At 41.2% G+C, this 16716-nt stretch overlaps 1 protein-coding gene and 1 non-coding gene across 3 annotated transcripts in view; one reads left to right on the forward strand and one right to left on the reverse strand.

The window, feature by feature from the left end:
- Positions 1 to 11213, reverse strand: part of HAAO (3-hydroxyanthranilate 3,4-dioxygenase) — a 34553-nt gene extending 23340 nt beyond the window's left edge. For both annotated transcript variants that reach the window (XM_058802001.1, XM_058802000.1), the window contains exons 1-2: positions 11035 to 11213; positions 7087 to 7165 (exon numbers count right to left, since the gene is read on the reverse strand). In XM_058802001.1, coding sequence (XP_058657984.1) covers positions 7087 to 7165; positions 11035 to 11114 — 159 coding nt within the window. In that variant the 5' untranslated portion in view covers positions 11115 to 11213. The remainder of the gene's footprint in view (positions 1 to 7086; positions 7166 to 11034) is intronic.
- A 5031-nt stretch (positions 11214 to 16244) lies between these two features.
- On the forward strand, positions 16245 to 16338 carry TRNAI-UAU (transfer RNA isoleucine (anticodon UAU)). The gene is made up of 2 exons: positions 16245 to 16282; positions 16303 to 16338. It is a non-coding gene; the product is annotated as a tRNA-Ile (tRNA).
- The last annotated feature ends 378 nt before the right edge of the window (positions 16339 to 16716 follow it).

Here is a 16716-nt window from a genome sequence, read left to right on the forward strand (position 1 = left end):
CTGGGCAGGGCCAGCTGCTCCCTGCACAACAGAGAGTGATCTCAGTGGGGAAATGGCCTCTCCTTCAGTTCATAGGAGATTCATCTAAGACTGTATGATCTAGATGGATTGTCCCACCAGCTGTGGGTCCTATGGCGCTGATAATACTAAAACCTAAAGTATCATTTTGGAAATCTTGAGCTTTGGAGTGTTATTTCCCCTGCAGCTACTGGGGCAGCTATTACTGAACACATGCACAGGACGTGTATAGAAGGAAAAGGACAGCAGAGGTAGAGTTTATCCTGGTTCTGACATGAATCATGCAGATGAGAAACCTTCCTGGAAATGACAAACTTGAGAGTGGATGTCAGCTATCCAGTTCAGAGGCAAAGCATGACAGCCGTAAGGAAAGATTATAAACAGTAAGTTATGAATTAAAAGAACTGTTTTGCAGTGGGAGAGGAGTAATGACGTGGGCTACACATTGTCAATGAAAGTGTTTTTCTGACTGAATTTAAATAGTACCTTTCACTGAAAATTATGGTCTGTTCTTAAAAACTTTTTTTCTTTTAAATTGCCTGAGTGCTTCAGTCATCCATAAATCATCTGATGTAACTGTGATTAAGACAAGTGGCAGCAATTAGTGAATATACTGCTTTGCTTATAATATAACCTGAACTTTTTATCAAGGAAACTGTCAGCTATTTAATATCTCAGTGAGTTACAGTCCACGCCCATTTCAGAGGCCAGATTGGCAACACTGTCTTTTTCTTGAAAACTTTTTTCTAAATACTGACTGACTTTTGCCTTTTGGGCAAATCTAATGTTTCCAGAAGTCTCTCTTGGAAAAAAAAAATCAAAAAGTTAGAAGATTCAGGTGTATATATAGGCATATACACAAATATATACACCTATAGCATAGTAATCCAATAGAGTTCATACCACTTGAAAATATAAACTTTCCCAGCTGTGCTGTTCTTACTGCAATGATCTAGTATCCATTCTCCCCAGCAGTACTAAAAACTGTGGAAATGTGCAATATTTCTGCTCCATCAACATGTTATTAATGGCAAGGCCTCTTGTTACATGAAATGAATATATCTCTTCTTGTAGAAAAGCCTGGATTTGTATATTGCTACTGCATAATAGCTCACAACTGGGCATGAATTTTGTCTCTTTCTGGGTGAAAAATGTGTCTCAAGGAAGAAACAAAGGTTGTTCACCATTCTTTTTATCCTTTGTTACTAAATGTGCTTATATATTTATTATTGTATCTTCCTCCTTTCTTCTTTTCCAGACTTCAGCGTTTTGTTTAGATTTCTGCTTACTATGTCATATCTTCTCAATATGATTACACTAAAAACATCTCCTTTATTAATGCTCATCTTACCTCTAGAAATTATGAAGCACCTAAGAGTGCTTCTTTGCCCCAAGCATAACATTATTTCATAACATTACTCAATATGATCATTAAAACTGCAGATATACCTACGAAACTCAAATGAAAACACCTTAATACTGAGAGGGTTTTTTTAAAATTAATTTAATTTCCCTTAAATTTTCTCTGCTGTAGGAGAAATACATCCCCCTTCCTTAGTCTGCCTCACCCTTTTTGATCATGCTTCAAACCTGATAGCATTATGCCTGCAGGGGAAGGTAGAGTGGCTGAATCACTCCCAATCACTCTCAATTCTGTACAGGGATATTCCATTCAATTATGAAGACTCATAGAATAAAGCATGCTGGCATTTCTGGAGGCAAGAAGGGGAGATGCACAGAGGTAGGAATTCACTGTTGCCATCAGTGGAGGCATTGCTGAAGCTGCTTGTCTTGACAGAAATTTCTACAGGGTAGTAGAACAAGTGGATGCTACCTTAAAAGAAGCACTAACATCCTCACTATATTAGTGTGGTGAGAATTGCTCCTTCATCCCGGTATGTGTATCCTAGCAGAGTAAACAAAGAAGCATCTAGTAGTGGAAGAAGACAGGATCTGTAATTGGTTTGTATTGACTAACTAAAAAACCCACAAGTCTATTTTATTTCATGTACAGCAGTGAATGTAATTTAATTTGGATCCACCTTTGATATCAAACTCTGCCTAGACACAGGAACTCGGAGCTCCATGAGGGCTTTGATAACTGACAGCTTACTTACAGACCTCTAAAGTAGTAAGATACTTTCAGTTCTGCCTGCATCTAAAAATGGAATTTGGGATTGCTCAGCCACTTCTGGGATTAGGCTCTGGCTTGGTACATCCTGGCTTGTATTGCTTGTCATATGGCTAAGCATTAAATTAATTTGCAGAGCAAATCCAATTCTGATGTGGGAGTAGAGCCTGGGTGCTCTCCAGACTTCAGTGGTGACTGATCTATTTGGATACAGAAAAACACTTTTCTCCCTTTCTCATCACAAGGGTTTTTCAGCCATCAGAAGTCTACAAGAAACAGATGAGGAAGGTAGAGAAAACTATGTTGAGGGCTTTTGGTGTGGTTTGGTTTTTTTTACTTCCCTCTGCTCATTTACATGTCATCTGTGAGATCTGAATACTAGCCAAAACTCTTACCAACAATTTTACACAGCAAAACGATTTCTGAAGACACAATCTCCTTCTGATGGAAAAGGATCATAATTCTTATTACATTTTAATAGGAGCTTTGTTTCTTATTAAAATATTCTAAGAGTCTTTGCCAGATAAATGTGGGGTTTTTTTAAATGTAAAGAAGCAAAAATGTTTCTCTTGCTTTGCTGTGATTCAGGTTCTGAGATTTATTTGAATATAAGCACCACAAAACAACCTATGGGAATGCTCACTGAGCCCCACTTTCCCCTTGTTTTCAGACATCCACTGTCCTTGTAAAATGCCAAGGACAAATTGATCTGAGAGGGGAGAGTTTCTCAAAAGCATGCTGACTGGATAGCAGCATACTCTAGAAGGGGTCAGGCTGCATTTAGGCAGATAATCTGTCAGAAACTGGAGCCAAGTTTTACTTGTGGTGTCTGTGGGAGAGGGAGAGAAAGAGAAATCAAAACTCAGATGAGATGTGGCAGATGAGACCTCAAACCTGTATCATGTTTCAAAGCATGAAGTTGTATCTCAGTCAGACCATGTGAATGTGCTAGAGGAAGCTGAAGAGATTCACCAAGGTGATCAAAGGAGGGGGAGCTCCTTCTCTGAGAGTTCTCTTTAGGACTGCAGTATGAGGGTTTGGTTTGTGGGACTGTGCCAACAATTAGGTGGCTCTATCCATAGGAAACAACCTAGATGCTGAGAGCAGAAATTTAGGATAAAATACAGCACAGTGAGAAGTGGGACTTCTAAATCCAAGTGGGGTTTGTGTCAATGCAAATGTGTTGCAGGTGGTAGATGAAAAGCTGATTTGAATTTCTCTGCAAGGAACTGCACTGTTTTACATAGACTCAACATCAGAATGTAAAGTGTTAAGAAATCAAAGTCAGCAAAATCAAGGTCAGTTGAAATTCACTGTGTGTAAAGACTGAGGTGGGTAAAGAGATAGCAGCCTAACTACTTTTGTAATCCTAGATTTAGCTGTTAGCCTATTTCACTTTTCCCCAAAGCAGCCCACACATTGCAGTAAATAAATTCTGAATTCTTGTACTAGAGCTAGGATTTGTTATGATCATGGGGTTTCTCTGTCATTAACTTTCTCCAAAATATATGGTGCTCTTGAGTTTTCACTTACTTCTTTGGAAGAAGGTTTGTTTTTTGTTTTTTTTTTCTACCCTCAGGCTTTACAAGTAAGTAAAAACCCAGTAAATACACCATGAAGCCCGTAGGCCATGTTAACACTGAAACTCCTCTTGGATTTTTCATCATACCATAGAATTTGTGACAAGACAAAGATATGTTGAGGACTGTTCCCTAGTACCTGCTACCCCATAGCTCTGAAAGGTTGAGCACAAGAGGACACACCCTCAAGCTGTGCCAGGGGAGGCTTGAGTTGGACAGCAGAAAGAATTTCTTCATGGATAGAGTTGTCAGGCATTGAAATGGCTGCCCAGGGAGGTGGTGGAGTCATCATTCCTGGAGGTGTTCAGAAACAACTGTACATGGTACTCAGTGCCATGGTCATCTAGACCATGGTGGTTTCAGGCAAAGGTTGGACTCAATGATCTTGGCAGTGTTTTCCAACCTTAGTGATTCTGTGATCATATCAGGCCTACCACAGAAACTTTCAGTGGCCTCAGCGAGTTCACTGCACAAGAATTGTAGTTACTAGTCCATGGAACACAAAACTACTTTGACAAATGAGGCACATCAGAATAATGATTCTTTTGAAACCCTCAGAACTCATTACGTAGCACAAACACTTCCTAGAAAGTTCTGTCAGTATTAGATATATAGGTCCATCCTCACAGCGCTTTTTTGCCATGTTCCAACAGAAGATGCATTTCCCAAAGCATTTCATTTTGAATGAGTCTGATTAAGAGGCAGAGAATGTCTGAGTAGATGGATGCTGACTCTACCTCTGTTCTGATGGAGAAGGGAGCAAAGGGGAACTTAAAAATAAGAATGAATATTGCTTCCTGGTAAATTCCAGCTGAAGACTGTGAATGGTTTAACTCTTCTAAGTTACAGCATCATATTTCTCTTTAAAAAACCTGTCCCATGTAACACAGTCTCAGGTATGAGACTCTTTTTGTGCAGAATGGTGGTAATGAAGTAGTGCACAGAAGTTTAAGAAGGCAGTGAAGAGCTATAGAAAAAACTAAGAGGGAACAAAATATAAGGGTTATTTAGGAAATGCCTGCTTGTTGAGAGGAGGAAAGAAATTGTGCTAGACTAGCTGTCATTTTAGCCTAAATGGGTTCAGGAGACAATTCTAAAAGGCTTTGAAGAGACTTCAAATCAAGCCTCTGGGTTTTTTCTTCCTAATTAGCCAGTCAGACCTAATCTTCCTGATACACCTGCAGAGAGCAGCTCGAGAGCAGGAGGATGCTCCTCAGCCCTTATCTCTGCGTGCCAACCCTTTGCTGCTGTGAACTGCAGGCTTTCAAGCACAAGTTCTGCCACAGGACACTCCATAAACTGTGTGATAACAGGCACGAGATAGTGAGTGGACAGATATAAACAATCCTAAATTTAACTTTCTCTCCAAACCAACCCTTCTTTGCTATGGGAATACTAACAGCAGAACAGCATTAGCTAAATTTGCCTGAAGGATTTGTGGGTTTTCACATTCGTGATTTGGCCTGCTGACAGTATGCCTATACAGTCTGCCTTCAAATTATCACCCAGAACTATAAATTAACCTTTTTCTGACAAAATAATAAGCTGAACATGGTTTTGAATGTTTTTGTTTTTTTTTTTTTTAATCCCAAATCTAATTTAGGAATATGCCCTTTTGCTAAGATACTCTCTACCTCACAATTCTTCTCTAATGAGAAACATGGTTCTAAGTTAGATCATGGGAAGATGTAAATGTGTCTGATAAAAAGCTATGGTAAAATGCAATGAATAACTTTTATAAAACTGAAGAAAATTGGCCCATATGTTAAACTGGTACATAAGTGATAATGCTTCCGATCTGCGCATTGCCAAGTTTCTGATGTTATAGGGTTGTTATGTTTCTGTTTCTGGTTTCTGAATAACTGTGGGAAGCTTACTGTGTAAATGAGCATGTACTGATACCTAAAAAACCTTGTTTCCACTTGAGTTAACAACAACATCAGTATGCAAATTAAAAATTATGCCTTTACAGATATGGCTAATTCTTTATATTGTTGAGAAGTCATATAAAGACTTTATAAAAGGGTAGGCCATGTTATTTACAAATACAGGAACATCTTGCAGCATGAAAAAAACCAAGAAGTTAAATTAGCCTAACTTTGGTTTTAGAGGAATCCCAAGCATGATGGACTGGTCCCAGATGTTGCCAGAGCTCTCCCTGCACAGCCCACGAGAAGGGACACAGTGTTGGTAACCTGGCACATGATGGATGTGCCTGTGCCCACAGCCACAGGTGGGCTGAGAGATGGCAGTGACAATCCAGCACAGGTGGGAGTCACCCAGGGAAAACTCAGCACCTGCTCTTCCAGAGCTGTGTGTCTGCAAGGACTACACTCACCTGCACAGCACAGTTAGAACAGGAAATCAGTGAAGGCTCTTGTGAAATGCTGGGGTGGGTTTGGGGAGAAATGATTCAATGATAAATAAATGAATTTTTCTTTCTTTTCAAAAGGATTTATAGGAACTTGACCCACTTCTGCCTTAAACTATGTAGATGCTTAGGCTTGAGTTTCCAAAGATACTTAAAATTAGGTTGCCAAATGTCATTGGAATGACATGAAGTTAAATTATTCTGCTGGGAAGCAAGGAAAATTGTCTCTATTCTGATACCCTTACTTCCAGGCCTCTAGTAATCACTTTCCCTTAGGATTCTTTCAGAGCCAGTGGTGGTGAAGTCCCCAGACAGAGCAAGCAATTCCAAGAAAAAGGCAGTAAACAAAGAAGGTGAAAATTGTTACAAATTTGTTAATTTCTACTTTTTCTTCCTCCATGCTGCATTTGGTGCAATGGCTACTCACAACTCAAAGTTGGAATGACTTTAAGCCACCAGTGGAATGGCTTTGAGCACAGGAGAATGATGTGAAAAATATTTAAAGACCCTATTCTTTACAAACTCAAATGAAAGCTGAAAAGCTGATGATTCTTACAAAGTCCACAAAAAGAGAAATTTCTAGTGAATTAAAATATTTTTGATTTTTGAATACCAAAGTCACTTTTCAAATACAGACCAATCTTCTGCAATAAAATAGTGTTTTAAAAATATCATTACCTTCCTAAAGTTCTGTTCCAAAATGTTGAAATGAGACACTTGGATGTGTAAAAACACTTTCTCTAGTTTCCTGTTGGAAATTAATTACAGCAAAACAGATCTGAACTCGTGCTTGTTTCAAACAAAATGCACAGATGATATGCACAGATGTATGTATGGTTCTGGTGAATGATTCTGTTTAAACCTATGAGTAGATCTAATAAATACATCACTGAGCCTGGCATAGCTAATCTATAGCTTCAAAAGTAGCTGCATTTAATCATTATAGATAAATTAAATCTGAATAATGTAAACAGCCTATAGGTTACCTCTTCTCCTTCTTCAATATGATAATCCTTCCTTTCATTTGGCCCTCCAACAAACATCACATTTAATTGATAGCGATGCCTAGAAGAGAAAGTGACATTTTGAAGCTACTTCTGTTCATGATGTTATTTATTTCATTTATTATTTTTAATTCTTTTTAGGACAGTGAGTCAATGAAACAATGTTGAGTGGAAAGCAACAGCCAGTACAAGAACTCATAGACCTTGGATGCACCTCTCTGCTCTGGCACTGTCCTGTTGGGTGACCTGAGGCCAACTACCTCCCTCCTGGAGTTTCAATGCCTCCAGCTATGAAAAGGGGACAACAATAGCTGCCAGCTTGAAAAGAGCTTTGAATTGAAAAGATAAAGAATGTTACCTAAGAGACAGGAACTAGAATAGAGGTTTTTCAACCTGAGCTGATTATGTAAAGGTAAAACTCTTAAAAGTTAATAAAGGTAAAAACATACTTCCCCCCAACCCCCCGCCCCATTGGCAGAATTACCAGCAGTACTGATGGTAAGAATTGCCAGCTAATTTCTGTTCTGCTTATACTGGTTTTGCTAAACTGGAATAACATTACAATGGTTTCATTGTGGTTGTGGCTATTTCAGAAAAGGAGATTCCAGGTAATTTCTTAACTCTGCCCCTCTTAAGAGCCCCAGTCAGCATTCCTCTCAGCTATCACAAGGAATGGATATCACCTCAATTACCTATCAGTCCATTCACACTAATATAAAGGTAAGGTAGCAGGTTTTCCTTTGCTAAACAAGCCCCTCAAAATCAGGCCTGTTAGCTGTGAATCAAAATTTGTTTGTCTGCTGTTGGACAAGTGAACTGAGGTGTATTAACCTCTGCTTTGCAATGAAGAGGCTCTGGGCAGCAACAGGGAACCAGCAGGGCCACAATCCCCTGAAACACAGCGAACAATAACAACGTGTCCCTGTGTCAGCACCTTGTAAGGCTTAATTGAGAGAGGCTGTTCTGAGCTTCTGAGCGGTGGCACACGCATATTCAATCTGCTGGCGTTATCACTTTTTCTGTGAAGAATGTTTAAATGATAATGACCAACACAGTGGGGACTAGTAAAGCAGTTAACAAGTAACAGTGACAAATTAGTTGGTCAAATAAAACTAAAGAATTAGAATTGACTGTTTTCTCCATAGGAAGCTGTATATTTGACAGCACTGGGCTTCATATCTGTATCATAAGGAACTGAAATCCAAATTGTTTGTACCACACAGATTTAATATTCCCTTTCAACAGCACACTGAAATGCTTCTGCATTAATGAACACTTCTACTAAAGAAGAGCAGGATGACTGAAACAGCAGCAATACAAAAAATAATTAATGAAATAAATGAAAACTAACCCTGAAGAATAAAATAAGAGAAAGGCAATCTGTGTATCTTGTAGTCTGCTCTTAAGATGGGTTAGTTTTTTTTTTTTTATAAACATTCAGTTTTGTTATTAGTTCACTAAGTAAAAATGAAAATACTGCTAATTACTGCTTGATTTCTTAATTTGGCAAATTTATGATTAATTATCCCATAGATTTACCTGGGCTATGGGTTAATCATTTAATGATTAACAAATGTATACTGACACCATTAAAAGATTCCAGCTATGAAATATGAGCAGGAACTCAGTGTGCCCACCTTGTTAAATAAAGTTATCTGGTTGATATAGTTGCTTTAAATATTGTTATATTTAACAATTATTTATTGTTATGAAATATAACAAAGAAAGGTTTCAGTTAAGACTACTAAAATGCAGGTAGGAGTATTGTAAAGGTTTCAGGGATGTGAAAATTACTTGACTGTACTATTGTTAGAATAAGGACCTAATTAATGGAGTATTATGTTTTCCATACTCTAACATTTCTGTTCTCATTCCTATAAAGAAAATGGTACCAGCAGGTAACCCTTTAAAAACGTGGTAAGACTACAAAGAATCAGATGGTCCATGACCATACTTAGTAGTCCTTTTGAAAAGTAAGCATCATATTCTGAACTCAGAAGAGCTTTAGAAGTACCTGTGAAAATCAGCTGTGTCGAGGGGTTTGATTTTGCACTAATTGCTCATTGTTGAGGTTAAAAAGCATTTAAACTTACGAGATAGTGTCATTAAAGTACAATGTCAGAGCTGCAATTTAATTAGATGCATCATTTTCTTTACTTTGCTAAAACTCTAAATAGGGAGTAGTTCAGGAATTGAGGTTGTATGTTGCAATCCCAAATAGGTATTTAAAAATTGTGATCCTCTCAAATGTATGGAACACAATGTCATAAAAGCCTGAAAGCTGTAATAACTTTAGATACCAAAAGCCCTACTGATTTGCTGTAAGACCTAGTTTAAACTGCTAAGTCTTCTTCATTGAAACAAAGTAAGTTACTTAAATTTTGAGGTGGTTGCCTTCCATGAGGCAGTGGGGCAGTGAGAAGATTGCTTTACAGCACATGAAGGATCAAGCCTTTGAAAAAAAGTTGAAAATCTATTAGCTGCTTCTTGAAAAATCACCTAAAACCTTTTGGAAAATCCTGAAAGCATTTAGGTAGCACCAGATGCAGATGGTGGTAGACTCAGAACCCATGCAGTACATGGTTTTACTCTCCTTCTACACAGGCTAAAGCCATGTTGGAAAAATGGATTTTGTTTTAAACTGTGTAATTTTTATCACAAGAAATGTTTCTCGTTTCACTGTAACTTCTTAAAATGTTTATGGGCAAAGGTCTGTGATAGATGCCACATTTCAGATTTACAGAACTACTAGTAAGCAATACAGAACAGTGTAGTAAGCAGAAAGAAGATTCATTGTGCTGATAAGGAAAGAAACACGTGAATATTCCATATAAATAAAATACTAAAATGTTCCCATTATCATTGGTAGGCTTCAGAAATGAATATACATCATAAAACGCTTCCTAAAATCCATTTTGAAAATTAAAGAAATGGGAACACTTGCAGTGATTCAAGTTTCAGAATTTTTCAGTTCTATGCACAGCTGTAGAACTACACAGACATGGCAGTAATTATGCACTCTTTACCTTTTCTTTTTTCTTGTAACCATTGCTTTGAAAAGTAACCTTTGCCCCTGTGAATGGAAATTAATGTCACTGATACATTACTGCCCATTCAGCTTTTCATTAGAGATAGCACTTAAGGGAAGGGCAAGAGGCATTTTTTTTTAATGACTAAAATTGTAAAGGAAGTTTTTTTTTTTTAATTAAAGTTATGGAAAGAAAATGCTTTTTCATTTCTTTATAAAACCTGGATCTATGTCACTTCATAGAGAGAATACTTCCTAATGAAAGCTTTCTGCATACAGAGTTTTAGACAAAGTATATTCCCCTCAGCTTCACTGACAAAGAAATCCTCGTTAATATTTTGAGACACATTGGATAATTTACATTGGAATTTGTTAACAAGCTTTGACACAGAGCATATGCATGGTGCACATACAACTGCATAATGCCCACACTTTTTTTCCTTATACTGGCTGTCTCATTAAGAAAACGGTAAATAAATGGCTGTAAACCACCCCTTCAGGCTCCCTACCCTCCTGCCTTGACAGATCTGGGAATGCCCTGGAAATCTGATCCTCTGGTACCTCTGCCCTTCCTTTTTCCTTGTTTTCCAGCAATATAGCCTTCTAATTTTGATTGCTCCTGCAGCTTTGGCTCCTCTGTGATGTTGGAATGATTCTCAGCAGCTTTAGCTACTTCAGGTTGTAATTTGGTTTTGGATGTGATGCCATCTCCTCCAATTTCTAGGAGTTTGTTGTCACAGAGCCTGACACAAATTCTTTTAACTCAGTCTCCCTGCCTACAAGTGACTTTGAGTTGAGACAAGTATCTTTACCATGTATGCATTATTGCAGCTTCCTCATGTAGCTAGGAATATTTGTATATATAATAACTTGTTTAAAAAAAAAAATCTTCATTTACTTACATAAGCTTATTGCAAACAGGTGGCAAAAAGGCAGCTTTGTTTTCCTCTATCCATTTTCTTACATTCACAAGAAGCTCCATGGCCCACCAGCTATGAAACTTTTGCCCGAGATATCAGAATTTGCAGAGTGCTTTCTCTGTGAGCAGTCTGCCTGTGATTCCAGCCCCAGTGCTCAGGGGATTGGCTGCTAGGAGAGGTGTCTCCAGGCTTCAGTGTCAAAAGGGACAGGTCCATCAGCCAAAGGTTACTTCATAGGGAGCACTAATGCTCCAGCAGCTTGGCTAATAATTGACTAGTGTTTTTAAAATATATATTTTTACTGGAGACTGGGTTTTGTCTACAGGGGGTTTCTTAATTCTCTGTATTGCGTCAACTGGAGTGTGAACATTACAAAAATAGCCTTATAACACAGTCAGAAAAAGTCAGTGAGGCTGGGACATTCACTCCTTTGAAGTCTTATACAGAAACCTCCCTTCAACATTTTACAGCTGAATGTTTGTGGTATTTTACAGCTGAATTGTTGTGGTGTATTTATTTGAAAATACTGGGATCGTCTTTTGTCAAGTAGCCAAAACACAGATGTCTCCTGCATTTTTAAGACCAAGAGTAGCTGTCCATAAATGCTCATCTTAATCTGATCCACTCTGCCAATGTTATAGCAGGGCTTGCGGAGAGCTGACCCTGATTCTGTGATGCCCTTTGAGAAAGTGCATCAAATTGTCAGGCTGTCACGGTTTGACGCTGGCACAATGCCAGTGCCCCTATGAAAATCCATCCTCCCTGGTGTCTGCTGTGAGCTGTGACTAGGAATAGAGCAAAGCAGGCTCCAACTTAAGAATAAAGAAGAGAAAACTTTATTAACTTACAACTATATGTAAAAAGAAAGACACAGAAAGAATTAAAACCTTCCAAAAAGATTCCTCCTCCCCCCACCAAATTTCCAATACATCCATCCCTCAGATCACCAACTCTCATCCATCACCATCCTTCAGATAATCAATTCTCAGTTCATCAAGGAGTGAGGAGTCCCTCTTGTGCCATAGGCTTCCCCTGGAAACACAGTTGAGACCTCATGTGTTTCCTGTCACATGTGGCACCGTCTGGAGATCACTGCCACTGTGACCTCTTCCTTCCATGTCCAGTGCTCTCACCACTGAACATGGACCAGAGCTGCTTCTAGGGTTCTCCTTTTTAAGGGTACACAGTGTCTCACTTTTGGGACACCTGTCCCCCCCAGATTTCATCCCCTGGGGCCAAGGGGTCTCAAGAACAGAGATCTTCTCCTCCACTGAAGATCGAGGGCACCACCACCCTCCTCATCCGTCATCTCTGTTCACACACTCCTTCACATGACATCACTGCACTCTCTTGGCTCTGAGCCATTGCCTCCCCCTAAATGAAGGCTCTGTATCACAGGAAAAATGGTTCTGTCCACGGCTATACAAGAAAAGTCCAGCCAAAGGCCACTCCATCACCTCGTCCCACCTAAGAGTCTTCTCTACATCTCTCGTGCCCCATTTCCTCTTATCTCATTTCTATCTCTCTTCTCATTCAGCGGGAGCAGCATCCCTAAGGTTTCCATCATTTAAGAAAATCCGTAAGGTTTCCATTATCCATCAGGCTCTGCCTGTCCAGAACTCCCACGCTGCCCTGCTGGGCACCTTCTCACCCCACTCCCTCTTGCCGGCCGTGCTATCCAAATTCAAGGTGGCACAAGCACCAGCACCAGCTCTCTCTCTCTCTCTCCTGGAGGGGGAGTGGCTGCCCGATATCTCTTGGTGCTCCTCCACCCTTCCATCCTCAGGGCCCAGGCCTACCTCACCTGGCTGCACCAGAACCCAAGAGAGACTTTTCCTGGGAGTGCTCTGCTTTTAACCCCCTGTGTTCTCAGAGGCATATCCATGTCCTCAGCGGCCACACCAGGTGCCAATATTCAAATCTGAGCACCTATTGGTTTGACCACAGATCCCAAAAAACTCACTTCCTCTCAAACCAGGACACTGGCAAAAAAGAAACTGAGAAGAAACAGACTTTCCAGGTCTTTATTAGTTTCTATTCCCTCACAAGTTGCTGTTGAAGATGTACACAGTTGCTAGAGAACTGCTTGCTCTGTTCCCTGCCACCCCCAATTTTTTAAATAAATAAATCTATAAACAGACTCCAAACACAGGAGATGAGTGGGTAAACAAAAAAATCCCAAGACATTACAATATCTTAGCACTTTGCTCTTGACGTATCTCAGTCTTCCACTTTTATCTACGCTGTGCTTAGTGGATGTGTATGGATATGAGGTGATAAAATGATCTGGTTAAAAGCGAGTGGCACATTCTCCATGGCTTGCACTATGAGCAGCGCAGCTACAGGCCCAAAAACTCAGCATGATGAGCAGTACAAAACTGGGAGTTCTTTAACTCGTACTGTTGTAATCTTCCACCAGAAGAAAGAAACAGAGTGTGACTTTGAACTAATAGTGTGCTTTTATCAAGTATTTGTAAGAGTGACTCTGTTTTACCTTTGTCTCTATCACTCTTTGCAGTTTAGTTTAAACTCATTATGTAATTTATGGAACAGGAAAAAATCCGTTCATTTTGAGATTAAAAAATCCCCATGTGGATTACAGTTCCACTGTATTGATACAATTACAATGGGACTAGCCATAATTTCCTCTGAAATAAGCCCAAAGTAGTTATTATTTCATTCTACTGCAAAACACCACCACCACATCACTTATGTAGCACATGAAATTTCTAGCAGTTTCTGGCTGTGGTGAGACACGACCACACAGCAAACACATAAGGCCTGGTTTTTAACTTAGAGACAGGTACATTTTGGTACTTTTTGTTCTGCAGGCTGCTGGCGGTTCTGTTCTTAGCTGTGAAGGAAAGAGAGCTTTTATTTAAAATGCACTTTCACTTAAGGGATTATGACCCAGACTGGAAGGACTGGAGAAGTGCAGACACTAGTTAATGACCGTGGTTTTGTAAAGGTCTACCCCATCATTAGTATCTTGTATTGCAGAGCAGGACTCCATTTGTTGGACATGAAAGCCAAGAGAATCTCCAGAGTCACAGCAGGAAAAAAACCAGATCCTGGCATTGATTGAGCCAATCCCTGTTCATCATGGTATTAAAGTACCAGTTTTAACTGCAGAGCTCTTGTCCACAGCCACTGCTCTAATCCCTAGTCTCTGCTTTTCCCCACCAGGCAGAATACAAGGTACTATTACCTGCAGAGAAAACTTTCTCAGTTGCAGGCTCATAAATCCATTTTGTGGCTGTTATGAGGTACGAAAACCTGACAGTTAAACCTACTCAGGGAGGAAACAAAGTTCACTTAAAAAATTCACCATTAGTATAAGGCTGAGGCTATTTTCACAGGGTAGATTTTCTGAAACCTTCTGAAAATCAGTAGGTTTTGAAAAATGAAATTAATTGCCACTTCATGCATATAACAGTGAGGCTAAGAAATGCAGATAACTGCATGTCATGAAAGGCTATAAAACTATTTCTGTGGAGGGTATTGGACAGGCACAGAAAAGAACCAGTGTTACAGTCTCTGTGGCATCCGTGTAAATATGTCCATCTCACACACCTCAGGAACTGATTGGGGCCTAGATTTTACTTGCTAGTCTGTTTCACAATGCTCTTCACATCCATCAAAGCCTGTTCCAGCACCTGGAGTTTCTGTTCTTCTTTCCTTTTATGCAAAGGTAAGGACTTGATGGGTAACCTTTTGTTGCCAGAGAAGTGCAAGAGTACTGAAGCACAAAACTGCTACATGACAATAATTCATTTATTGCATTGAGGGTACAGGAAAAAAGGGTTACTGGAAAAAGTTGCATTTTGGACAACACTCTCATTTTCTACCTTCCTCAATCACCAAACCCATTGAAGATTTAAATTTACAAGCTTGTGTTCAGTGAGAAAAATATGTTAACAAAAAAATACAAGTTAAATATTTACACTGGGCTATATACTTTTTAAACTACATTCTCCATACTACCTTTTTTTTTTTTCCCCCACAGCAATCTTTGTGAGATATAGACTGTTTTGTTACCATAATGATGTTAAGGGTAATGAAGGCTGCTGCCATTTTCTGGTATGCCATAGGTATACCTAAATGATGAAAAATTTCTCTCCAGAAATGAACTGTCAGTTCTCTTTTCCAAGCCTGACACCTTCATCAAGGATCACATACAGCATTTGCAGGCTGCTTCACCTGTCAATGGTGATTACCACTGAAATGTATTTTAGGTAATGCCCACAGTAATAATATTAATAGCAGACAAACTTCCTCGGCAAGTGAGGAGCACATTCTCTCTGTTCAAAAAGAGTTGGGTCATTTACCATGGGGATCATGGGGGAAGAGAGGTAGTGGAGTCACACTTGGGTTTAAATTTCTGCTGATGATGATTATGTTTACCATCTTTTTGCCACATAAGGTAGGACAGATCTGACTGCAGAATAAATCCATGCTGGAGGTATACTTTAACAATGCACACGTGGTGTTGAACAATTGTTTTGAGAGTGCCAGGCACCCCTCGTGTCACACACAGCGGCGATACTGCAGATATCAACATTTAGTTCCCCGACAGTAACTGGTCACTTTTTGCTGCGGCCTGGTCCTGAGCACGACCGAGGGTGCATCATGGCCCCACGGCAGGCCATGAGCGAGAGCCTGAACTTCGCTGCCCCAGCGGCCCGAGCCTTTACCGAGGGTCGTCAGGAGGCTCGATCCCGCACGACTCGGGGCCGGGCTCCGTCGGTCTCGTCCCCGGAAAACGGAACTGAGGACGGCTCCGACCCGCGGCTGCCGGAGGGCGCTCAGGCCACGGCGCTGCCGCCCGTCACCGGCCACGGCCGCCCCGCCCCGCCCGGCGGCGGAGGGGGCCGGGCTCTGCCGGCACCGCCACGGCCACTGCCGCCCGCCCAGCGTGCAGGCCGGGCCGGGAGGGCTTTGTCCGGGCCCCGCCGCCGCTCGCGTCTCGCCTCTCTCCCTTGCTCGCGGGCGCCGCCTTCCCCGAGCGGTGCGGCGTCCTCCAGCGCCGTCATGCCTTCCCCGCGCCGCTAACGGGGTAGCGCGGCCCAGGCACGGAGCCGGGGTGGCCTTGGGCCGCCGCTGAGCGCGGGGTGCGGGCGGGAGTGCGGTGCGCTTCCCCCGCCGGCCCGGGCGAGTCCTTGATAAACGGTTCAGGACGGCTTGGTGTCAGGGCTCCAGTGGCGCAATCGGTTAGCGCGCGGTACTTATACAGCAGTACAAAGCCGAGCAATGCCGAGGTTGTGAGTTCGAGCCTCACCTGGAGCACACAGCTTTTTGGGAAGAAAAACGGGCTTTTTTTGGGCCGCGGAGGCGCTCCGGACGGAGAAGGACAAAAGCTCGGGGAAAACTTATGCGGCCCTGGCGGCAGCGTGGGCCTCTGGAGAGGGCACAGCGCGCCTGGGGAAGTGGCTCTGCGGGGCGCGCCGGGAGCGCCCGTGCCTCAGTGCCACCTGTGTGTGTCTGTGCCCACAGGGACGTGTCCCCGCTGAAGGGAACAGGATTCATGGCACCCTGTCGCTGCACAGAAACATATTCCTGCTCAGAGCTGCCTGTGAGTGAAAAATTGCAGGAAATAAAGTTTATTTTACACCATGTTGTTTCATACAGAGTGCAAACAAATGCTTGACTGGTGTCATTGCTGCA

This window comes from Ammospiza caudacuta, chromosome 3, assembly GCF_027887145.1.
Source record: "Ammospiza caudacuta isolate bAmmCau1 chromosome 3, bAmmCau1.pri, whole genome shotgun sequence".
In the NCBI taxonomy this organism is placed as follows: Eukaryota; Metazoa; Chordata; class Aves; order Passeriformes; family Passerellidae; genus Ammospiza; species Ammospiza caudacuta.